Source organism: Rhamphochromis sp. 'chilingali' (assembly GCF_963969265.1).
Source record: "Rhamphochromis sp. 'chilingali' genome assembly, chromosome: 2".
NCBI classification, from domain to species: Eukaryota; Metazoa; Chordata; class Actinopteri; order Cichliformes; family Cichlidae; genus Rhamphochromis; species Rhamphochromis sp. 'chilingali'.
The window spans coordinates 52,236,174-52,259,231 of record NC_137930.1 but is presented as its reverse complement, the minus strand read 5'-3'; the positions used below and the strand labels follow the sequence as shown (position 1 = coordinate 52,259,231).

The following is a 23,058-nucleotide window of genomic DNA, read 5'->3' as shown; positions in this document are numbered from 1 at the left end:
TCCAATTGCCATTCACCTTAAACAGAATAATAAATACAAAATAAGATTTTCTTCTCTTATTTTGTATTGAGTTGGAAAATTATTATTTTTAAAAAAAATGAGTGGTCATTAAGATGCTGGAGCAAATCATTTCCTCACACTCTCAATCCTAGAGAAGCATGATTAGGTAACTATAGCTGTGGTGACTGATATTGTTAGCCTATGTACAAGCTTATACAAAAAAACCTTGTTTCATGTTTCCAGCCACATTAATGGCACAAAGGATTATTTTATCAGTATTTGTATGTTGATAAAATAATTGTTTGAGAAGCCTCCTGGATTATCCTCCAATGTCACACAGTAAACCTCAGTGATCCGCAAACAGGATTAGAGCTTAATCTTCTTATTAAATTGTCATTCATGTGCTATATAATGACGCAATCCATCTGCAAAATCACTCAAATCTTTATTACAAAATAAAGACATTCTACCTACACACTTTTATTTACACATTGTGCATTTCTTCATTCAATATTTTTGGAATAAGACAAGAGTACAACTAAAGACTTTTAATGCAATTTGATAACGTGCTTTACATATGCAGTGTTAATGCAGGAATGATCAGCCAGGGATCAAAATGGAAACTTTTTACTCAGTGTAACTCTTTAGAATTGACTGCGCATCAGGGCATTAGACTGATTTTCCTTGGATACCTCGATAGAGAACGTACCGAGTCAATGGAACATTGAATGGCTGCCAGGCACTGCTAAAAGGAAATCCATGCATTCAGGACAGAGATAATGAAACCGAGTTAAGTCAAATCTTAAGACACGTACGAGTAACTCACTCTCAGTCCCGTAACAGTAAAGATTTTCTCCTTTAACTGAAATCTAGTTATTCTCTGCTCATGATGGACAGCTTATAAAATGAAGGCAGTTGCTCTCAGTCCTTTTTAATCCTGAGGTTATGGGAACTAAGTGCGCTTAACTTTTCTCCACTAAACTTATTTGGCAGATATCAGCTCATTTTCTGTGGCACTGTGTAGGACAACAAATTTGCCTTTGATAACGGGATCTGAATGTAAGTACTCACAATGCAGGCGATTTTGACCTTAAGAAGTCACACTGGCTTCAGTCAAAATGTGGTTTTCGTGAGTAATATTTTTGTAAAATTTTCATGTCTTAATAGTATACGCCTTCACTGACTATCAGTCATATCGCTGATAAATTAGGCTTTTCAATCCTCCAAGCATCATAAATAATGATAATGACTTACAGGAGATTTGATGAGGAACCATCTCTGTGTTTTTGTGGTCAAAGTGCCCTTGAACATAAATAACGGTGCCTGAAAAATGTCTTTCTTGGAGTACTTGTGCTCTGCTCGTTAGCTGAAACTATACAGCTCAATATGGCTTTTGCAGCTTGGTAACCTTAAATTGCATTGTTGCTGTAATGTGCCTGATCAATCTACTTCGCTGTTACAAATGCCTTAGAGTGCAAAAAAATATAATGCTAAATTACTCCGAGATTCGATTTTTATAATAGGTTTCACATGAGGGGCATGTCTACGTCTTTTCCTGGAGAGCCTAGCTCATTTAACACTTCCATCATGGCAATCTGTTCACGAGGTGGAAAGAGATTTGTGGTAAATTGTGGAGTTTGAGGAACGGTAGCCGCAGGGATTTCCTTTGAATGTACTTTTAATTTCAAATGAGACACCGGTGTAAAACCAAGCCAAGAAATGCACACATTAAAACAAAAAAAATTGATTTGTGCTGACTGAGCTGGATTTTTTGCAGAAGGTCTCATTTGATAGCAAATATTTTTTGAGGAATACATAGACTGTCTTTTTTCATGTCAGAGATAAGTGTTCTGGCAAATCCATCATGTGCCGCCTGCTGTCAGACTGTGGGAAAAACAATTAAAGGTTCCACACACAGGTCGAGTTGCTCCGATAGTCAATGAAGGCAACCTCTCTGGGTGGGCCTAGAAAAGATAGATTCATTAGGAAATGCCAGGGGAGGAGGGGTGGATGTGTAAGACAATTAAATGACCTACACTGGAGGGGACTGAGGACTCGGGGGGCTAAAAAGATGAAGGGAAAAGCCAACTGTTCAACAAACAAGTTCCTAGAACAAAGTTTGCACAGTACACTGTAATTATTAAGCAATTATAGGGATTTGGGTCAAAAAGGAAAACGGTAGACACTGACAGTGAAGTCATTATGGTGATCGAAGAGCTTAGAGGGTGTTAAAACTTCAGCATATAGAACTGTAAGACTTTGGAGTGTCCCCTGAAGGTCAGTGATATGCACACAGACACAGCTACACATTAATTTGTATACAAGCAGCCAGCAGAAGCACATTCTTGGCATTCGGTCAAGTCACAGACAATGTACAATATGGCCACAGATGACGCTGCTGTGTCGGTGCACGAAAGTGGCCTTCCAGATGCCCGTGCACGGTCGCTCAGTTAATCAAACACTCAGTTCATTAATGCTGCTTGTCACTAGTGTCAACAATCGAGAAAGTGCTGAGTATTGAATCGCGGAGGACTTTGTTCGCCAACCATTCTTGGCAGGCATTGATTTTAGCCGATAGTCCTTTAGCCCTCAGGCAGCAGGATGTAGCTCATTGATGAGACATTTTATCAGGGAAAAGGTCAGCCCGAGTGATTGATATCCTCTTTTATGAGTCGTAATATGGACGATATTAGTTGTGCACTTTGACTGCTCAATCTCAATGACATTTACTACAACCTGGCCATTAAAAAACGATATAGGAGTGAGACTGAATAACAATAACGTCCTTATTTTTGTGTATTTGAATGTTGAGCATCTATAAAACATGCGCTGCTGTCTTGCATATGACGGTGACAGCCCTTTTGGGGTCTTTGTTCAAGTGTTGTTTATGGCTCCTAAATGTGAGCTTGGGTAGATGGTGGTATTGATTATTTGTCTTAACATTGATCCATGCAGATAACCTTATGTTCAGTAAGGAATGGATTGAAGGGATTTAGAAGATCGAGATTAGCTTAGAGAAGTTAAACTAGGCATAATCTTTTGCTAGCTAATAGCTAGCTTAACAACCACTCTACAGATTAGCATAAACGTGTGTGGACATTTAGTACATACTGACTTATGTGATGCAAGACATTTGAAGAACATAACACTCGTTAAGACTGACTTAAGTTAACAAAATGAATGAAGTACAAGTACATCTCCATTATTTGCCAGAACTTAACATACCAACACGCTAACCTGTGATGATGGACACCGTGCTAAATGTATGTTATAATGCCACAGTTAGCATTCTGCTTAAAGCACTGCACATGCTCTGTTTTGGGGATTTTGACTGTAGATCTGTAGCCATGTTCAGGCAAAGCTTAAATGAACTTCATAGTTCCGTTTGTCAATACTTGCAAAAGTCACTTTGTGCCTAACAAAGTGCACTGGAAGACTTAGTCAGCACCCAAGCCATACCTTGTCATAAACAGAACTTCATTTCATGACAAGGTGATATCCATACTTCTGACTGGAGGCACTGAACTAGCAATTCCGTTGTATTTGCATATGCGTATTTCTCATCTTGTTCTGCTTACAGTGGCAAATTTACTTCTCAGCGTGATACTGAAGGATCCATGCATAGCTAATGCTCAACGGTAAATTACACTAATTGTTTTAAACCCTGACATACCGGCACAATTATACCTGTCTCAGCAGTGCAGGCAAATGTATTATTGATCAAAATGTTCGCTCGTTAAATGATATCCTATTGCAGCAGGAAGGGTAGGGAGCAAGGGAGATGTATGCATGGGGAAGAAACTGATTTTCTACCCGATCCATTCAGCTGTGATAAACTTCTCATTCTTGCTCTGATAGGTCACTTTGTTCACTTTAACAAACTCACAAAATACATGAATGACTCTCAAGTTCCTCTCTTGACTAACTGGATCCTTACATTCACTGAAGTGCTGTCCTGTAACTTGCATCCAATAAGGAAAAAACATTCCTTAAAATCCCCTTAATATGCAACATTCATTGCAATGAGAGCCTCATCAGTCGTTGCAAGAAGTTTGATGCTAATATTTCTAACAAATCTATACTGTACAGTGCATTCATGATGTATTTATAGCCTCTTACTTTTGTGCATTCTACATATTTGTTCAAACATTTAATATGGAAAACCCCCTGAAATTTGTCATTTTTGAAAGCCTTAAGACTCATCACTGTGTACACCGAAATTATCCTTAAGCCTTGTGAGGAGCTGCACTGGTTTCTCCTAGTGTGTGCCAAAATGAACTTATTGGACACAGTTCAGTCCATAAGGTCATACATTAAACAAGTCCAAGACAAAAACCAAGCCAAGTAACTCTCTGTAGACCGCTAGTATAAAACTGCACCCATGCATAGATCATGATACGGGTCAAAAAAAGCCTAGCAAGTGACCTAATTCTGAAATGGAATAAGTTTCCAACTGCCAGCACTCTTCCCAAAGTTTGGAAAAGAATAATCATTTAAAGGCGCTCAGTCAGTGAAGTGACCGAGAACCAAACTGCCTCTCTAACAGCTCCAGACGTCTACTGCAGAGATAGGAGAGCCTACCAGAACTACCTGAGCAGCTCCTGATCAATCTTGGTTGTGATAGTAAAAATTCTCAAATCTAAGACAAAAAATTGAACACTGTATTTTGTGAATACCAGATCATCACCTGGCTAATGTGGAAAGGGCATTGAGGACGCTGCTCCACACTAGGCAACAGTTCATCTTTCAGCATGACTGCAAACTAAAACATGCAGTTTCGGCAGTGCTGGAATAGCTGCAGGTCAATTTTCTGTTTATACATGAGTAGCTAGGTAGCCCCAACACGGACCCCCATAGTATATCTGTAGAGAGGCCTGAAGATGGCAGTTCAGACACAGGCAAACGGGCCTTCCAACAGTACCGACTGGAGAGTCTGAACTTTAACAATAAGATTTTTTTAAATATATATACATATGTGTATAGATTTGTTTTAAAAACAGTTTAAAACATTCAAAAATATATTACAATGTGAAGAAGAAAATGTTAAAACATGTTTATTTAATGTCTTTTTATTTTAACCAGATAGTGCCTACCCATACACTCATTTAATACCACTTTGTTACTCTTGCATAGAAGCATTCAATGACTAAAACAATAAAGGCGACAATGCGTGCGACTCAACCAGTGGAGAGTCCCAGATGTAAGGCTACATCTTCACATGTAGCTTATCCACCAAATAATCCTCAGTCTCATTTCTACATTGCTTTAAGCACCCTTTAAGTATTATAACACAAGCATGTGTAGAAGTGGCATCATTTGCGGCTACATTTAAGTGACTATTTCACTGAATTGTAGTTCTGGGAGTGGGGAATGCTGTATAAACTGTATCAACAGCAGGTGTAATTATCTTAGCACAAAAACTGTCCTCTTGAAACTCACTTTGCAAAAACTTTAACTATTGCTAATCCAGGCTCCACATTTTATTCTTGTAAAGATGAAATTGATAACTTTACAGTTCCCAAGAGTGCATGATGCTTATTTTATAAACCTTTTTGCTATGTGTTGATCCAGTTTGCCGCTGACTGTTTTAATTTATGCCCAGGCTTGAAATCGCTATTGAACATCACGGGGGCCAAGTGTTCCAAGCAATAACATGAATAATCCATTGGCAGTTCCTGTTAGACCAAAACAGAATGAGGCCATTCTCAATCACCATTATACTCAGGGGGAGTGCAACCAGGCTGTAGCAGCATTAGCCTTTCCTACTAAAAACTGATCACACTTTGCCTTTTGAAGTTGTACTCCATCTCACTAATAGGTGCACTTTGGGGTATTTAATATTAAATATTCTGCGAATGTATAATCACTTCATGAAAGAAATGGGTTTTGGAGACTTTTTTTTTTCTTTTCATTTGCAGGCCCAAGTGCAATATATACTTTCATCCACATGAAAAAGCAAACTCAGTAATGCTGAGAGTGATTTGTGTTTGTATTATATTGAAAATATAAATAATCAATTTATAGGCTTTAGGCTTTTAATCGACCACAAGTAAGTAAGTTATGAGTGATCTACCAATTATGAGTTCCCAAAGAAATAAACGAAACCTTTCAACTTTACAGTGGAGATGCAAATCTGTTGATGGTTCCAGCTAGCTTCACATCCTGACATTGAGCTTCAGAGTTAACTGATGAAACTTGTGAACACATGATTCTTTCCTTAAACACAGAAAACGTTTGCCCGCTCAGCGCGCACTTCAGAAGAAAATGGATATATCTCACCGCTTCTTGGCATGGAGACCACTTTAAATTCATCACACAGACCTATTGCCTATGCCGTGCACGTTTGTCAATCTGCCTGTGAAATGAAGAGCCAGGGGCTACTGACCCAGACACATCAGCTCCTTTTTGGCCTCTAACAACACTTTCTGAAGTCTTCACATTCACACATTGATTCATTATTTTCAGTTTGCTGCTGCCTTCGAGGACACGGCTCAGTTTTTGTGTGGAGTGAGTGGGCAACAAGTACAGTTTATACAAAGTGGTTATGATGGCTGATGCAACAGACTTTGAATAATGAATATAAAATAAAATGCATGAAAGTGAAAAGCTTTATCTTTTAAATGAAACCTTTGGGATGTACAGTTGCTACGAACATATAGTACTGTGCAAAAGTCTTGAGCCACCCTTCATTTCTTTATATAGATTTCTAGGAAAATGGGAAATGGATGCATTGATATGTTGATCTATTATTTGGCAAAACAGCATTTGTATGTTTCTAAAATCAATATTTGGTATGAGCACCTTTATTCTTTAACACACACAGAACTGTCTTAGGCAAGCGTTCTTGTCATTTCTTACATATTCTTCAGGAATAATTCTTCAGGCTTTTTCAAAGCTCTTCTTGGGATGTTGGCTGTCTTTTATGCAGTTCTGATGATCCCACAATTTCAATGATGTTGAGGCTCTGGAGAGGCCAATCCATGACTGACAGTGTCCTCACCTAGTTTCTGTCCAGTTATCGTTTTCCTGGCTGGCAGTGCATTTGGGATGATTGTCGCGCTGAAAAATCAACCAGTTGCTTTGCAAATGGAAATGCATGTTATGTTTCTGCATTTATTATTTCATTAATTTTGCCAAAATCCCCAACAAGCACCACAGGCTGAAATTAATGGTTGTCAAACTGTGTTTTTTCAGTAAATCAGCTAAAATAATCTGAACAGATTCTGTGGTTTAGCATCAGTCTGCTAACTTTCTATTTTGTCTGTGGCAATTAAAAAGCCACGTAAACCAAGGGGTTTACGTGGCTTTCTTCAATGCTTGAATGATTTATTGGTCAATGTTTAGTGGAATACAAAATACATTGCCTTAAATTGCATTGCATCTGAAAAAGATCAGATATGAGGTCTGAACTGAAAATGAGTGAAAAAGCAGCCAATGTCCTAACGTGAGCCTCGTCTTTTCCACAGTCATGTACTTACACCTGAATTAGCTTGTCATATTACAAAAACGAAAAGTTTTCACTGCGATACTTTACACAGTGTGTACTGTGCACTTTTAAATCAACAATAGGCTCTTTCAAATTAAAAATCGCACACCATTAATCTTTGTCACACTGAAAATGTTATGGCATTTTCAATTGAATTCCACCGCAAGCACAGATACTACAAAGACTTTGTCCTCTCTCTAGGTTCTTCTTTTCTCCTTCCTCTTACCCCAAACAGTAACAGCAGATGGCCACCCTCCCCGAGCCTGGTCCTGCGACAGGCTTCTTCCTGATAAAAGGGAGTGTTTTTTTCCCCTCACCATGGTCACCAAGAGCTTGCTCAGCGGGGGCCACTGGATCATTAGGTTTCTATGAGTAATGTGTTTATGAGCACTGTAGTGTTTTGGTTATATATGCCTAAATAAAATGGGGGCACCATTAGGGTGTTATTTATAAAACATTTATTTAGCATACAACTGAGATGCATTTAAAATATTTACTCCAGTTTTGCAGTAAAATGTTCAAACATCTGTTACAATCATTGCTTTCTTAAATCAGCTGTGCGGTTTTTTTTAACATACACATTCATGCCAGCTGGTTTAATTAAAAACAACAGTCCCATATATTGTACCGTAATAAGACAATGTGTCGTTACTTGTAAAGTTAATGAAAAGAAAGATATGCTATGACAATATACAATACACGACGTATTGAAAACTACCATATCAAAGTACATGAAATGACAGACCCCTGTTAAAAACTTAAGACAGACATCAAAATTTCTTCCAGATGCACATATCCAACAAAAATAAATACTGATGAAAATGTTTAAAATATTCTCAATGAGTGCTTTCCTCAGAAGAACATTCTCATCTACAGTAGCGGAAAATAGTACCTGAAAATGACAGCATCCCTTTTCTGTGAAATAAACTGGAGTAGAAATGAATATAAAAATCTAATAAAATACTCTTGATAAGTCTTTTTTTATTCATAAAAATCAGTACAGAAATGAAAAGTGATTGTAGCTTCTAAAATAAAACAAAAATACAAACTGATTGTCTGACATACAGAAAACATTTTTTTCTTTTTGGCCATGAAGTCCAAAAATCTCTGCAGGGCAAAGTGGCATCAGTGCACTGTCCACTACAGTTATACCACATTTAACACCCATTGTGTTCATTTGATGGATATGCACCAACACTGGCTTTAGAATAAAATGACAAAATAAAATAAATACAATCTCAAAACAGGTTACCCTTCTGCATTCCCAGTGTCTTGATAGACTGTTTGTAAACAAATGATGACTCGTTGTTAACCCGAGTCTGTTTTTGATCCAGCTCACTGTCAACAAAGGAAGAGCTAGTCTCACCTAAGAGATGTTAGGCACCGTTTCTTTGATGTTACACCTGCTGACCCCCATCATCACCTTCTTCTCTGTGTGGCGTCTTGTTGAACAGACATGATGCTCTGTTTTAACCTCTTTGTAAGCAAGTGACTTGCTCTGCCGCAGTAGGTGTGGGTGGTTGTCTGCAGCGACGTCTCCAGCGGTCGAAGCAGCGACGTCTCCAAGTTGTCGCCGAATTGGTACTAGGATCAAAAGTAAACATGTTCAGCTTTCCTACTCCTCATTTCAGACATGAAACAATAAAAACTGCCTTTTAATTGCATTCTTTCCATGCCCACGTCGTTTTCGGCTGCTGCACCAACTTAAAATGCAGCTCTTCTCGTTCTCCTGCCTTTATGCCTTTAAAATAAATAAATAAAAGCAGCACAAGTGTTTGTTTTTAATACCTGTTGTTTCCTGTGACAGCTTAAAGAAAAGAAAAAGCACAATGACAACTACATTCATCTCACATGAATTAAGTGCCACATTTATCACCGTCACTTCCAGACAAAATAACATTCTGTTTTTGATTCGTATCTGTCAATTCAGAGTGTGTTCGAGTGATGAATATCTATTACCCCAACTATTCGCAAATGGGCTTAATAAGACGTGACAGCGTCGGGGAAAACTACAGCTGCTGCATTCCAGATATGCTTCATTATTGTACGCTTTTGTATCGCCAAGTAAACAGCAAAGGGGGGGAGAAAAAAAATTTAAAAAGAAACTTTCAGCCTCCTCTGTGAATGAATATTGGCAGCCAAGGCTTTTGTCACGTACGGTATACAAATAAGAATGTGTGCCTTTCACTTTTATATTGAGGTGCACCAATCTTTTACTGCTCGAGTAAATAAGGGAAATCACTATTTTACAATGTCTTATTTGACTCGAGTTTGGCAAAGTATTACATTACTCAAAGCGCACTTTCTTTATTATCTTTCATATAGTGCAGAAGGCAATAAAATACCATTAACAGCCTCCTATTGATTTTTATGTGGATGTGGCGGGTGCGTTGTCCACACAGCCATCATGATGTCTCAAACTAGCATCAGCACTAAAAATTTTACAACTCTTCTGTGGGCTTGGCTGGGTAATGGTAGTGCCCTTTATTGCAAGCTCCTCTGCTGGCTGAGAGAGAGCCTGCCTTGGGAACTAGGCTGACTAAGGGGGTCTCGGTTGGATCGAAATTAGAGTTTGTTCGAGAATTGCCTGCGCCGAGCTTTGGGATGATAGCCTCAAAAGACTGGAGTGGGAACAAAGTGGGAGGAGACTGTGGAGCTGAAGCAACTGAACGCTCTGATAAAAAAAAAAGAAAAGAAAACTTGAGCAGAACAGCTAAAGATAAAAACAAAAGGAGAATCATTTTTAAAAGATCTTCAGATCTCTCTTCCAATACAGCGACTGTGAAACACGGCCCTTTATCTTAGAAACATCTTCTCAACTTTTTGCTTACTAACGAGAATCCGCAGCACTCCTCTGCCTCCTAAAACCTTGTGGATATGGTATGTGCTGTATGTGTTTCTGTGCTGTCTGAGAGACTGATGGAAGCATGAGGACCGAGTGCCCCCATAATGAAGCCTGCTCGTTTTCTTAATGGCTGAGAACATTGCCCGCACTGATAGCGGCCTGGCTCGGCCCTGTGGCGGTAATGGATGGAGACCAGCTAATGAAGCTTCCCTTGCTCCCCCCAATAGCTGCCTGCATGTTGACCGGTAAGCTGAAATCAAAATGAGCAGATCGCAGGGGAGCTGCCAGCAAAACAGTGAAAGAGCTCTCAGGCTCTTCTGCTTGCTCACTTATGATACAAGTGCTGCATTTTAGCCTTTCAAGGCCTATAAGCTTAAACACATTTCAAGTTTCCAGGTGCTTTTTTGTTCAGTCTTTATTTCCAGGTGGTGTCCTGTGTCCAGACTTAAAGATGCTATGTTGACACTTTTTACAGGTGTTAAATCAAAATCAGACCTAGCCAGTTGTTTCAAACGGGTAAAAATCACACCTATGTTATTTACATCAAAACGCCCAAAAAATACCAAAAAACCCAAAAACAGACTAATCCTACGAACATACACTGATTAGGCATAACATTATGACCACCTGCCTAATATTTTGCTGCCAGAAAGAGGCCAGACCTATCGAGACACGGAGTCCACTTGACCCCTGAAGGTGTGCTGTGGTATCTAACACCAAGATGTTAGCAACACATCCTTTAAAAGGTGGGTCCTGTATGGATCAGACTTGTTTGTCCAGTACATCCCACAGATGCTCGAATAGATTGAGTTCTGGAGGCCAAGTCAACCCCTAAAGTCATTACGCACCTCAAACTATTCCTGAACCACTTTTGTATTGTGGCAGGGCACATTATCCTGCTGAAAGAAGACACAGCCACCAGGAAATGCCATTTCCATGACGAGCTTACAATGTCTGCTGTATTGCTTAAGTACATGTCAAAGTGACAGTCACTTGGATGGCAGAACCCAAGGTTTCCCAGCAGAACATTGCACAGAGCATCACACTGCCTCTGCTGGCTTGAAAGAAACTGTTAGTGTCATTCACTTCACCTGTCAGTGCTCACAGTGTTAAAGCCTGATTGGTGTACACTGTTTGTGTCATCAGTGCCGAACAAAAAAAAAAAATCACACTCTGTGACATGAGTCTTCCATTACATAAAAAACCCCAAACACAGCATAGCCAGAGGAGCTGTAAATCTTCACAACCCTGAAGAAATGATCTAGATGGTTAAAATACATGTTTGTGACCTGTATTTAAAGATATACAGTCAGTCTTAACAAAGTGAAAAATATTGACAGACAATTGGTTTCAGTCCTTTCACCCAATTTGTGGACAAAGTGACAAAAAGCCTTTTTCTGGAAAGCAGCCACATTCAATAGTAGTTAAATAAATTCAGCTTTGCGTAGATTTGTCAGGCATTTGTGTTCACAGTGGTATAAAATCTAAGTGAAATGACCTCTTTGTCTAAACTGCATGTGAAAATGTTTGAATAAATGCCTTAAATGTTGAGAAGCAACAACTTTGGCTTGAATTTTTAACCTTGCAGTTAATAGGATACCAAGCAACCGTTTCACTGACTAAAACTGGATGGAGCCGACATGCCTGGTTTGGAAGACCAAAGACAGGATGATGAAAATGTTTAACAGGCTATTGATTAAGCACTCGTGGATGGAAGCATCTATAAGAGAAAAGCACTGACCTGCAGTGCTTATTGATAATGTAATAACTGGCAAATGTTTCTCCAAAATAATCTGGTCTTCCTACAAAACTGCCCTCAAAAAGCAATTTCTCACAAGAATAAACATGTCCCATGATATATTAAATATCTTCTAACTTTTTCCAGTCAGTTATTTCAAGAATGTGTTGTAAACCTTTGGAAGAATAAATGTTTTAATACCTTCAGATATGTGACTAATTTTCATATTTGATTTTTTAAAATATTTCTTACATTTGAAAACTTCTAAATTAACATGCAAATAAAAATGATTTCATGATCTGTTTATTTTCTATGAATTAAAACTGTGTCTGTTCTTTGAATGATTGCGGTTTAAAGATTCCAAGAAATAAACAGACACTTGTAACGTGTTTCTAAATGATTAAACTTCTGATAAAAACCCCATTAGGTTTACAAGAAACCACTGATCGATCACAAGCCACACAACGTTAACGCCCCAAGCCAAAGATGGAAGAGTCGGCAGCATCACTGAACGGGCAAATTTCACTGGCTGACTGCCAGGTCCCACCCCCAGGCGTGTGCGGCTGTCCCGAGCAGGGGGTTTACCCTCGCAGCCGAGAGGTTTCCTTGATGAAGACTCGGGGCAAAATATTTGCTGTTTATTTGGAGTCTGTGCTTCGGAAACCGTTCAATAAATTACATTTCTTGACATAGTTTTGAGGGATATTTGCAAACTGTGAACCACTGAAACACTGACAATAAGTGCAGCTGTTCTTTGTAGCAACATTTCTTAGCTACTTTAGTGTACAGCTTGGATTCTCAATCTGCGTCTTTGGCTGACTTTCTTGCATGCTGTGTCTCATATACTTCACTGAACAGAGTTTTCCGTAAGAAGGAAGGACACTTGAATATTTGTTCCCCTTGTAAGGTAAGGTAGACTTCTGTGAAGATGCCCGTACCTTCTGAATTGCTTCATAGACAGCTCGAAATGCTGGCTGTTTGTCGTCATGATAAACTCCTCTGTTACCATGGAGAATAAAGACACCTTCTTGTTCAGCCTGTTGACAGTTGCTGCCATAGATACAGTGGTCTGGACGGTAGTTCCACTGGCAGGGAAACATATACAGGCTTTCTGTAACACAGTAAGATGAGTGGGTTGACAATGATTCAAAAGAAAACCATTGAAATCCCTGAAATTTGTACTTGACAGTAAACATCCAAAAGAAGAAGCTTCTTTAATTAATCTTTGTCTGCTGGTCTGACTTAACTATCATGACACACAATAACGCCATGTATGTGGTTGCACTAACCTGGGTTATGGTGGAATATGATATTAAGAAGGTCCTGGTCACCCCAGGTGATGTTGAGCTTATACTTCTGGAGAAGGGGCATCAACATTTCCTCCCACTTTAGTGTAACTGTTGTCATGTCATTCTGGAACGACAAAACGCAGAAGGGATGTGTGTCATTTTGATTCTAGAAACCATAAACATGCCATTTTAGCCAATCAATCATTTGGGGAACACTTCCCATCCACGCAAAGGAAAGGGACTGTCTGTCAGCGAGCTCTCTAGGAAGCTTTAGCATTGAATTACAAGAGTGACCTCAGCTGGTCAATTTTAGTGGTGCAGAACAGCTACTTCTAAGGATTTAAGAACATTAGACAGCTCTAGAGGTTTCAGTCAAAATGCAAAACTAACACGGAATTGAGAAAAACATGCCTAATGCAGTCCTTGTTTTAAAAACAGTACTTATTTAGATATTGTATATTAAAGGCCATTTTATTAATCCTTTATTTATCCAGGTAAAAAATCTCATTCAGATTAAAAATCTCATTTCCAAGAGAGAGCTGGCATCATGGCAACAAAAGTCACATACCACATAGGTATATAACATTTAAAACAAATACAAATAAATGTATATCATGACCAAACCCTTTTTAATAGCTGATACACTTTCACATATATCATGACACAATGCGGTATAACCATTAGGCTGGTTAATAAGCAACAGATTTATCTTTACCTTGAAAAATTTTTCCCTGAGGCGTGTCATGTTCATGAGCATGACCCCTGAGTTGATGCCTGTCTTGCCGTAGTAAGGGTGGCGGGCAAAACGATTGTACCAGCCGATACGTGGTTCCTCATGTTCTGGAGCCATGGCAGCTAATTGCCTTGAATTGAACTGAGAAAGCAGAGCCCACATGTCTTCTACTGGCTGCAGAAAAATAATGTCTGTATCTACATAAAGCAAGGAGTCTACCTCCTTCAGAATCAGCTGCAAAAGACATATAGAAAAAAAAGATGAGTATATTCTGAAAAAGCATTACTGTATTAAGCTATCTGAATGTAAAAAGATACCTACTGGCAGAAAAAGCCTCTGAGAGGCACAGGGTTTGAAGAGTTTCTTCCATTCTCTTGCATTCTCCTTGGGAAAAGTGATAGGGTAGATGCTGGAATTAAACCTTGCCCGAACTCTCCGAGGCCACGATTCCAGCTGAAAAAATAAAAAAAACCAAACAAAAAACAGAAAAGCACTAATGTTTAATTGCATCTCTTTTTGAGCTCTTTCATTCATTATGCATCTTTGTCTTTAGAACAAAAAGCACCAAAAACTGGGTAAAGACTTTACTTTCTTCCTTACTTAGTCATAACTGGACACTTAATGCTGTTTCTCCTCTGAAAACAATGAATTGTAGAAGACTAGCTCCTTGATACAGTTTGCAAATGTGTGTTTTTAAGCAGCGGCCCCCAACCCCCGGGCCACGGACTGGTACGAGTCTGTGAGTTGTTTGGTACTGGGCTGCGAGAGTTGAGGCTCGGGTGTGAAATTTATGGTTTTCCGCGTTTTTATCATTATGTTTTTTTTATCATTAGCTCTGTTTCCCTGGGTCTTTTCCCATGTGTTATGAATAAATTTTTTTTGGTACTGGTTTTATTTTGTTGTATTTATCCACGACACCTTAAAGGCCACTCAGTGAAAAAAATAGTTGGACATAAACGAGTCTGTGGCGCAAAAACGGTTGGGGACTGCTGTTTCAAAGCAGATATCTTGAAAACAGGAACAGAAAGTGACAAAAGTTACCTGCCATGGAAACCTGGTATTTCCACCGGAAAACAAGACCAACCTCAGGTTTCTTTATAGCATTGTAGCTAAGCTGCCAAAAAGCCATAGATCTGTTGAGCCTTGTATTGTTATAGCTCGCTAAGGTGACTCTGAATTAATCCTCAGGTATGTTTCTACAGGCCAAGGCTGCTAGGATACCTTTCAAGATACATTTAGTAACGCTAATCCTTTTTGTTTGTTTGTTTTTTACTTGCTGGTTTCCAAGTGTTTTCTCAAACACAATTAAAGATTTCTCTGTACTGTAAAGGGGCCTGAGATGACCATTGTTGTGAAGTTGCACAGCATGAATAAAAAAAACTCCAAAGGAACAGTTGGGCTATGAGTTGAGATGGGTTGAGAAACATAGCAAATGAAACCACATATGCTTACAGTGTTTCTGAAACTCTTGTGAAGTTCATCCTCAGCAAAGATGTAAAAGTGCAGAGGCTTTTTGCTGAAGAGAACAGCAGACTTCAACATGGTGATTGTTTCCTCTAGCCTGGGGCCACAGGCCACAACAGCCAGGTGACTCCTCTCATCCCTGCTTTCTGCCTTCACTGCAGAGTTTGACCGCTCACTAAGAGTCAAGAGAGAGGTGGAAGAAGAAAAAAATTTAGGTGTTTATTTTTACATTAGAATGGATACACTGGCAAGTGCAAAAGAAAAAGTGAGTCTCGGCTGACTGGTACTCAGCCCTGTAGGATTGGAACTGTCATTAGATTTAACAGAGGGACTCAGAAGAGAACAGTCATTCATACTTTTTGCTGCCTTCAAGTGCTTCTTGTGAATTACTGCTTTCACGTTTGGACATAATGAATGTAGCCTGTCATATTCAATCATTTCCATGTATGCACAGAAATGTTTACTGTATGGAAAGCCCATTAACACAAATACAATAAGCAAAATGTTATATTTTATTCAGACCTCAAATTTGAACTGGTTGTTTCCAGCCTTGATTAAATTATACCACAAAAAACCTTTTATTATACATAAAATGAAAGATTTAATGCTTTAATGCTGTGCTAGTAGCAGGAATGCAAAAACTCAAAAACAGTCACACAGAACACTGTGGATGCAGCAGTTATCAAGCATGTACTCTGAACTGTGGATCTACGAAGTAGGTGAAAAGTGTAAAGCTGGAGGCAGTTGATTATTGCAACATGTATCATTCATAGTTTCACAAAATCAGGCATACCTAAAAGATGATTCCAATAAGCAGTTCACTCCACAAACATCAGCAGGCAGTCTCCAATATGGATTCCAGTAAGAAACTGACTGTGACTTACACCTGACAGAATAGAAACATCATCTTTTGGATCCTCAGAATCAAATCTCTCTCTCGGATATCAGTAGTGTTTTGCGATTTTCATTAAGATTTGTTTAACATGTGGCGGTTCTTTAAATCCAGCCTAAAGCTAACCTTAAGCTTATCGGTTATCTAGCAAGCTAACAGGTGGTAGCTAATGGTTGTTTTCAGATTATGTGGTGAAAAACAGCACAACTAAAACACTGAACATTTTTAACTTATCCAAAACACGCCAAATTACTATTTGTTTGGTAGCTGGCTAACGTAAACTAGGTTTTACAATACATGTATCGGCTCGTACACGCTAGCTGAAGCAAGTAAACTAACGTTAAACTGCAGCGATATGCTAAAGGTGCAAATGAAGCTGTAACAAACAGGTAAAGCTAACTTCTACTAATTTTTGTAGTTTAAGTGTAAAATTGGTTGACACAGCTAGCTAAGCTACCTGTCAAGCCCTTCTTCGCGGTCTCGGAGGCCTTCCAGGCCTGGCCTTTTCCTGAGAAGGTGCCCGGTGTCATGACTTTTCCTGCCGGGTATTCCGTGTTCTTTTACTGTCCACCCGTCTCTGTCCTCTAAGGTGGAGGCTAGCTGATTGAACACATACAAAAAGGAAAAGAAGACGAAGATCATGCACAGGAGAAATGTGTGAAGATAGCATCGCATCTTGCGCTTCAGATTTTATAGGTTAAAGAAACATTTTCATGTTAAGCTTAGCTAGCTATCACACGACATATCACCAGCTAGCTACTTTATCGCATTATTAAGTCAGAAAGTAAGCAGACAGGCACAGTTGGTGTTTACAGTTTCAGCCCCACCCACTTCTGTTACACGTGTTTTGTCTTATCAGCCATGTACCCACACTGCGCCACAGTTTACAGTAGTAAGTGGCACATGCAGGGCAGAGGTGGAGTCATTCACAATTACAGCACACATTGTAGAAAAAAAACCAAAAACCCATAATGATTCTACAATCAGTATCATTCCTTCTTGAACGAAATTCAGGGAACGCTCAAAGCGCCAACTGAATACACGAATAATGAAGTTTTAAACTTAAAAGCTTAGACAAAATAGTCTCCTTTATGAAGTGGTGGTACATATTTAAATCTCCTGTAGTTACTGGTGTATAAGCAGTATTTTTAATGCATTAATGCGCCATATTTTATATCCGTGTCAAATGTGCAATACTTCTCTGAAAAGCAGGGAGGCGTGTGTGTGCGTGCGGGTGTGAATAAACAGGTGGAAAGATGAAAGCATCTCAAAATTGCATTTGTGTTCATTAACTGCAGAAATTTATTTAAGTTCTTTTTGATCATTAAAAACAAAAATAGCCAAATATCTACAACTTACTTTATTCAACATCATTTTACAATATAAACCAGTCTATAGATTAGATCATGCTCAACTCTACCAAGTGAAGGAGAAGCATACCGAGAATAGCTCATCAATATTTGTACTAAAAAGTTACACAGTAAACATTTATTGCATTCAACGGGATTAAAAACAATGACAGCCGGATAAGGCCAGAAAAACCAACAGTGTTATGATTTATGATAATGGTAAAATTATAATGCTTTTTTTTTTTTTAAAAAAAACAACAACAACAAAAAAACCCAGAAACATTCTCATCAACAAAGGTTGACATTAAGTGCAAAACACAACAATTTTCAGAGGATGAGCTACAATTGTGAGATGAAGACACATTTCTTCCACAATACATCATTTAATCTGTGCTGTAACGACAAACTGAAAGCGATGCTTGTGTGACACTGAGGTGTTAAACGCAAGTTGCCACAGCACGTGGCGCAGTTCCTCTGACGTCCAGGATTTAATGCTACAGTTCCTTTTCTCAGTTCATCATGATAGATTTTGCTGCAACAGGTCTTTGAACCAAGCAGACACCTTACATATTGACTCCTGAATTGTTTTACTATTGGAAGGCACTGGGGAAAAAAAGTGAATGCTATCATAGTGGCATATATAGTATTATTAAAATAATGTGCATTTTGAAGTTTAATCTCTGACTGAGGTTGTTGAGAGTGCAGGAGAATGGGTTGTGCTGACCAGGGCTGTGGATGTTAGTGAGTCTCTCCGTTAACTGACGAGCTTTCCCCACGGGGCGAAGAGCATCTGGAGACACCTCGTTCAGTATTATCAGAACTTGAGCCGCTCAGATTGTGTTGGTCTCCTGAGGCAGTGGTTACTGGAGTGGATGTGGGTTTGGCTTTCTCCTTAAAGTCTGTGATTATTACAGTCAAGTCTCCAACTGTGACCTCCAGATGCTGGGCGCTGCTCCTGTCTATGTTTTTTAACCTTGGCCTGTTGAAGCAACCCAAAACAAATGGGGTCTAAGTACAGCTTAAAGGGTAAAAAAACATTTCAGTAGCAAAAGAAAAGGAAAAGCAAAAAAGAAAATAAATCAAGGATTACTAAATAGAGTGACCCATTCATTGATTTCTTTGGAAAACAAATTCTTTACCTCATCTTTTTATAGCCCTTCTTTTTCAGTGTAGGTTCTTTATCACTTTTGTCTTTCTCTGATTTTTCTTTCTTCTCCTTTTTGGGATGTGTTGGTGGGGGAAACTGCTGATTTACTTGCTGTGCAACCAGCTGAGAAACAGGCCGGGGTTTTCTAAAAAAACAAAACAAAACAACAAAAAAAAACAAAACTTGGAGTTATATCAATTATTAATCTCTGCCTCTCTTCCACAGTGTCACTAATGCCCTGTCTTCCTCCCCTGACCCCCCAACCTGTCGACGGAGATGTCTGCCCCTCTCTGAGCCTTGTTCTGTCTGAGATTTCTTCCTATTAAAACTGAGTTTTTCCTTTCCTACTGTTGCCAAGTGCTTGCTCCTGGAGGATTACCTAATTGTTGGGATTTTCTCTGTATTATTGTAGGGTCTTTACCTTGTAATATTCTTATGCTTTGAGGTGACTGTTGTTGTGATTTGGTACAACATAAATAAAATTAAACTGAATATTTAGATCACTCAACCAGTAAGTCGGGTGAGTGAGAGGTTTAGACTGCTTGACTGTGTGTATTAGGTAATTAAAACAAATTTGTGTTAAACTCTTGTCATCAGTGTGTTAAAATGGGCTCCACAAGTTGATGTTATCCAAGCAAGTAGAATCATTCAAAGGTTTAATCTTAAACTACTGAAGCTTAACTGGAGCATTGGAACAAAAAGATAGAATATTACATAAACGACAGTGATTGAATTCACAGATTCATATACATTTCTGATAAACTCTGCAATGTATTTTACAGAGCAACAACTGTAGACCCTCCTTCTCCACCAAGAACCTTTCAGTCTACATCAGCTGGGAAAACGTGTAAAGAGTTTTGCTCTCATGGTACAGCCACGTTTTAGTTTTACTATAATGACACAGACAGCCGCACGCTTGCACCCTATCAGGTGGACTTCTAAGAAGTATAATAGGAATGACGACTTGTCTGTTCACGCCCACAACAGAATTTAATCTCTGAAAATTTAGTGACTTTTTGCTGTTCTCTCACTACTTCTTCAAATTGCCATGGCTTCATTTGGCAGTGAAAAAGGCACTTGTTACAATTCTAATACACTCTGGAATTTGTTTTGTGACAATTCTCAATCTAATTTTGCCATGATGTCTTTAGACTTCTATGTAACCTTCAGTAATGGATTGACCTGACTCTTGGTCCAAGCAAATACATTTACAGTCTCACCTTTGCAATTAATTTTCTTCCTCTGTAGTCTTTCCCACAAGGAACAAACCCTATGCTTTATGTTTACACCTGCAGACACATGGCCAGTGTAGAAACTGGAAAGTACTATGAAGCAAGTTCAACATACCCATGGTATCCATCCGTTACCTAATTTCAGTTATCCTAACAATGGTGATCAAGATAAGTGGTCACAGGAAACTGATTATCAACTTGCTAAATTTAGTCCAAGGTTTCCTGATTTAGGTATAAGCGTGCTTACATGAAAGGGGTGGCATTGTGATCTGGCAGTCACACTTCAACTGAGCGGTTGATGTACAAAAGGAAGAGTAGACTATAATTTTAGAAAAAAATCAGCGATGTGAGATAAAAAAATAACTGTAGACTACCAGACACAATAGGTAAGATTTCAAATGCTTTGGTCAAAAAGACTGGAACAAAAAGGACTAATAAAATTTAGCCTATTTAAAGCTACCCAACCCCCCCCCCAATAAATTGAAATCCTGCTTCCTCATACGGGCCTATGACATTGACATATTATACTATATGTCATATAGTATATGACATAGTCTGACAATGTGTTAAATATTGATCTGATTGGAGAGTGGTTGGCTTTATTCTGATTTAAGTATTTTGGAAGGTTATGTAAGGCTGTAGAGCTGTACCATAATGAGAGATAATTAAAATTTGGTGTGTCCTCTGTACTATGAATGAGGTGGACACAATATTACAACTACAAATTAAAGTATAATTCAATTGAATGTAATAAAACAAAACAAAGGGAAATACTAAGGTCATAAGCCCAGCCACCAATAAAAACGCCTAAATAAAGTTGTCACGCGTCAACATCACAAATGTAAAAAAGAAAAAAATTGGGGAAAAAAAGGAAAGAATGAAAAGCGACTACGTGAATGAGGTTTCGCACAGCTGTGGGTAATTAAAGCAGTTATGGGGTAGGTCCAGTTTTTCTTACCGAGTTGACGTGCCTTTTCTGACATCACACATCATGCACTTGAACGCCTCAGCGCTGTTCCTGAATGTGCACACGCTGCAGTCCCAGTAACCATCGTCGGAGGAGGGCTTCGATTGCCGCTTTGGCCTTCAGACAGAAACAAAACAAAAACAGAGGGACAGTGGCAGTTTTACAGCGGGAATGGTGATTTTACCAACTACGTGTGCGACTAAGGTTACCGCTGGTGGAAATTAACCCTTCGAGGAAGTAGTTTCTGCTCAGAAGGCAGTCAGTGAAGCAAAGCGAGTCTTCACTTGACACAGGCAGTTGCCCCGTATTAAACCAGCAGCCAGCCGCCATGAACACTTCAGTAAAACGGCTTCATCCATTCACGGTGCTTTGCCTTCACGAATTGTCCGTTTAAGTCTAAATTCAAACACACTAGTGAAAGTTTTACCTCGTGGGACTCTTCTTGTCTCCCATTTTTTGAGAATCGCGGTCTTACAGGACTTGAAAAGGATCGATGTTACAGGTGAAAAGACGCATTTAGCTGCTGCTCAGCTGTCGGAGAAACTCCTGTCGAAGGGCGGTCACGTGCTGCGGGTTTACCCAATCACTTTAAATGTAATCACAAGCGCTATAAATGTGATTAAAAGTCTTATTACTGCAGTAAACCGCATGGAAATGCATAAATGCTATGGTATATTCAATATAGTACGAGACAGGATTTTAAGTAAGAATAGAATCTTTTAGAGTAGGACTAAAAAAATATTTAGGCGTAATTCACTTTAATGTTAATATTTTATGAGATAAAACTCAACCAAAAAGCCTGTCGATCTGTTTTGCTATACCCCCCCCCCACAAACTACAAAATACACACGGCGGGGAAATGTGTACTTTACCACAGCTCAGGTACAGATAGCAGAAGAATAAAAAGAGTAAACCAAGAATGTAAAGTCAAGAAATACAAAATAAATAAGATAATACAATATACAATGCAATACAATATATACAACGGTAGCTGAGGTTCTATGTACACGCATACACAGTATGTATTATGGATACAGGGTTGTGGAAATATGCAAGTAATACATTTCAACTATTCTACTACTATGTAAGTAATAGATATCTATAAGTATAGACATGTACTTGAGCACATACGTACAAATACACATACATCACATTATTTATTATTGGTTGATTTTTTTCTAGAAGTAAATGATCTCTTAAAATCACTCACACACACACAAACCCTAGTAAAATATGATCTCCATCGTCTATGATGATTTATGTTGGCAAAATAAGTGTGCATTTTCGTAAATGGCTGTTTTACTTATCTATTTAGTGTATTTGTGAATGTTTATGTTACTGTACTCTGTGATTTTGTTTCATTTTTCACACGTCCAGTCTGCAAAGTCAATGCACACAACTAATAAAAAAAACATTTAAAAAAAAAGGCAAAATGAAAGCAGCTGCATCGAAGTCAAGTAATACATCTCGTATTTTGTTTCCTGCAGCAACACAATAATAAACATTATTTCAGATGTACATCTCAGTAGTTTCTTCAAAACTCAACACTTAAAAAAGTGATTATAATAACAACTGAGGGGAGACCTCCATTGTCCCCTCTTTCAGAGTTAAAAAAACAACAACCCAAAAGTTGTTTTCTTGAGAACATTAGAACTTATCCACATTTACACTTACAACCCTTTTCAAAAAACAATGAAACGAAAATGAAATGAAAATGAAGAGTTAATTGAAAGTAGGGTCCTGAAGGTTATATTTGCAACAACAAATATAAGAGTTTGGTAAGGATGAGATTTTGGAGGTTACTGTAAGAGGAGGAGCTGTTTTAAACTCAAGGAAGGGTAGTATCATTTTAAGTAAACACTCTTTAGTCACAAGTTTGGTTTAGTCTTATTTTAGTCAAAAATATAGCTTAAATG

The 23,058-nt window shown here is 38.6% G+C and overlaps 2 protein-coding genes across 2 annotated transcripts; both read right to left on the bottom strand.

Annotated features, from left to right (window-relative positions):
• Positions 1 to 7,930: 7,930 nt before the first annotated feature.
• gxylt1a (glucoside xylosyltransferase 1a) lies at positions 7,931 to 17,310 on the bottom strand. Its single transcript, XM_080873122.1, has 8 exons — positions 16,905 to 17,310; positions 16,349 to 16,441; positions 15,544 to 15,730; positions 14,413 to 14,544; positions 14,074 to 14,325; positions 13,359 to 13,482; positions 13,008 to 13,180; positions 7,931 to 9,070 (listed from the first exon to the last, which is right to left on the bottom strand). Exons 1-8 carry the CDS (start codon positions 17,120 to 17,122, stop codon positions 8,906 to 8,908), a joined length of 1,344 nt encoding a protein of 447 aa, XP_080729248.1. The 5' UTR covers positions 17,123 to 17,310; the 3' UTR covers positions 7,931 to 8,905.
• A 738-nt stretch (positions 17,311 to 18,048) lies between these two features.
• On the bottom strand, positions 18,049 to 21,723 carry LOC308390831 (YY1-associated factor 2-like). The gene is made up of 4 exons (XM_080873137.1): positions 21,570 to 21,723; positions 21,134 to 21,259; positions 18,936 to 19,088; positions 18,049 to 18,775 (listed from the first exon to the last, which is right to left on the bottom strand). Exons 1-4 carry the CDS (start codon positions 21,593 to 21,595, stop codon positions 18,535 to 18,537), a joined length of 546 nt encoding a protein of 181 aa, XP_080729263.1. The 5' UTR covers positions 21,596 to 21,723; the 3' UTR covers positions 18,049 to 18,534.
• Between the last annotated feature and the right edge of the window lie 1,335 nt (positions 21,724 to 23,058).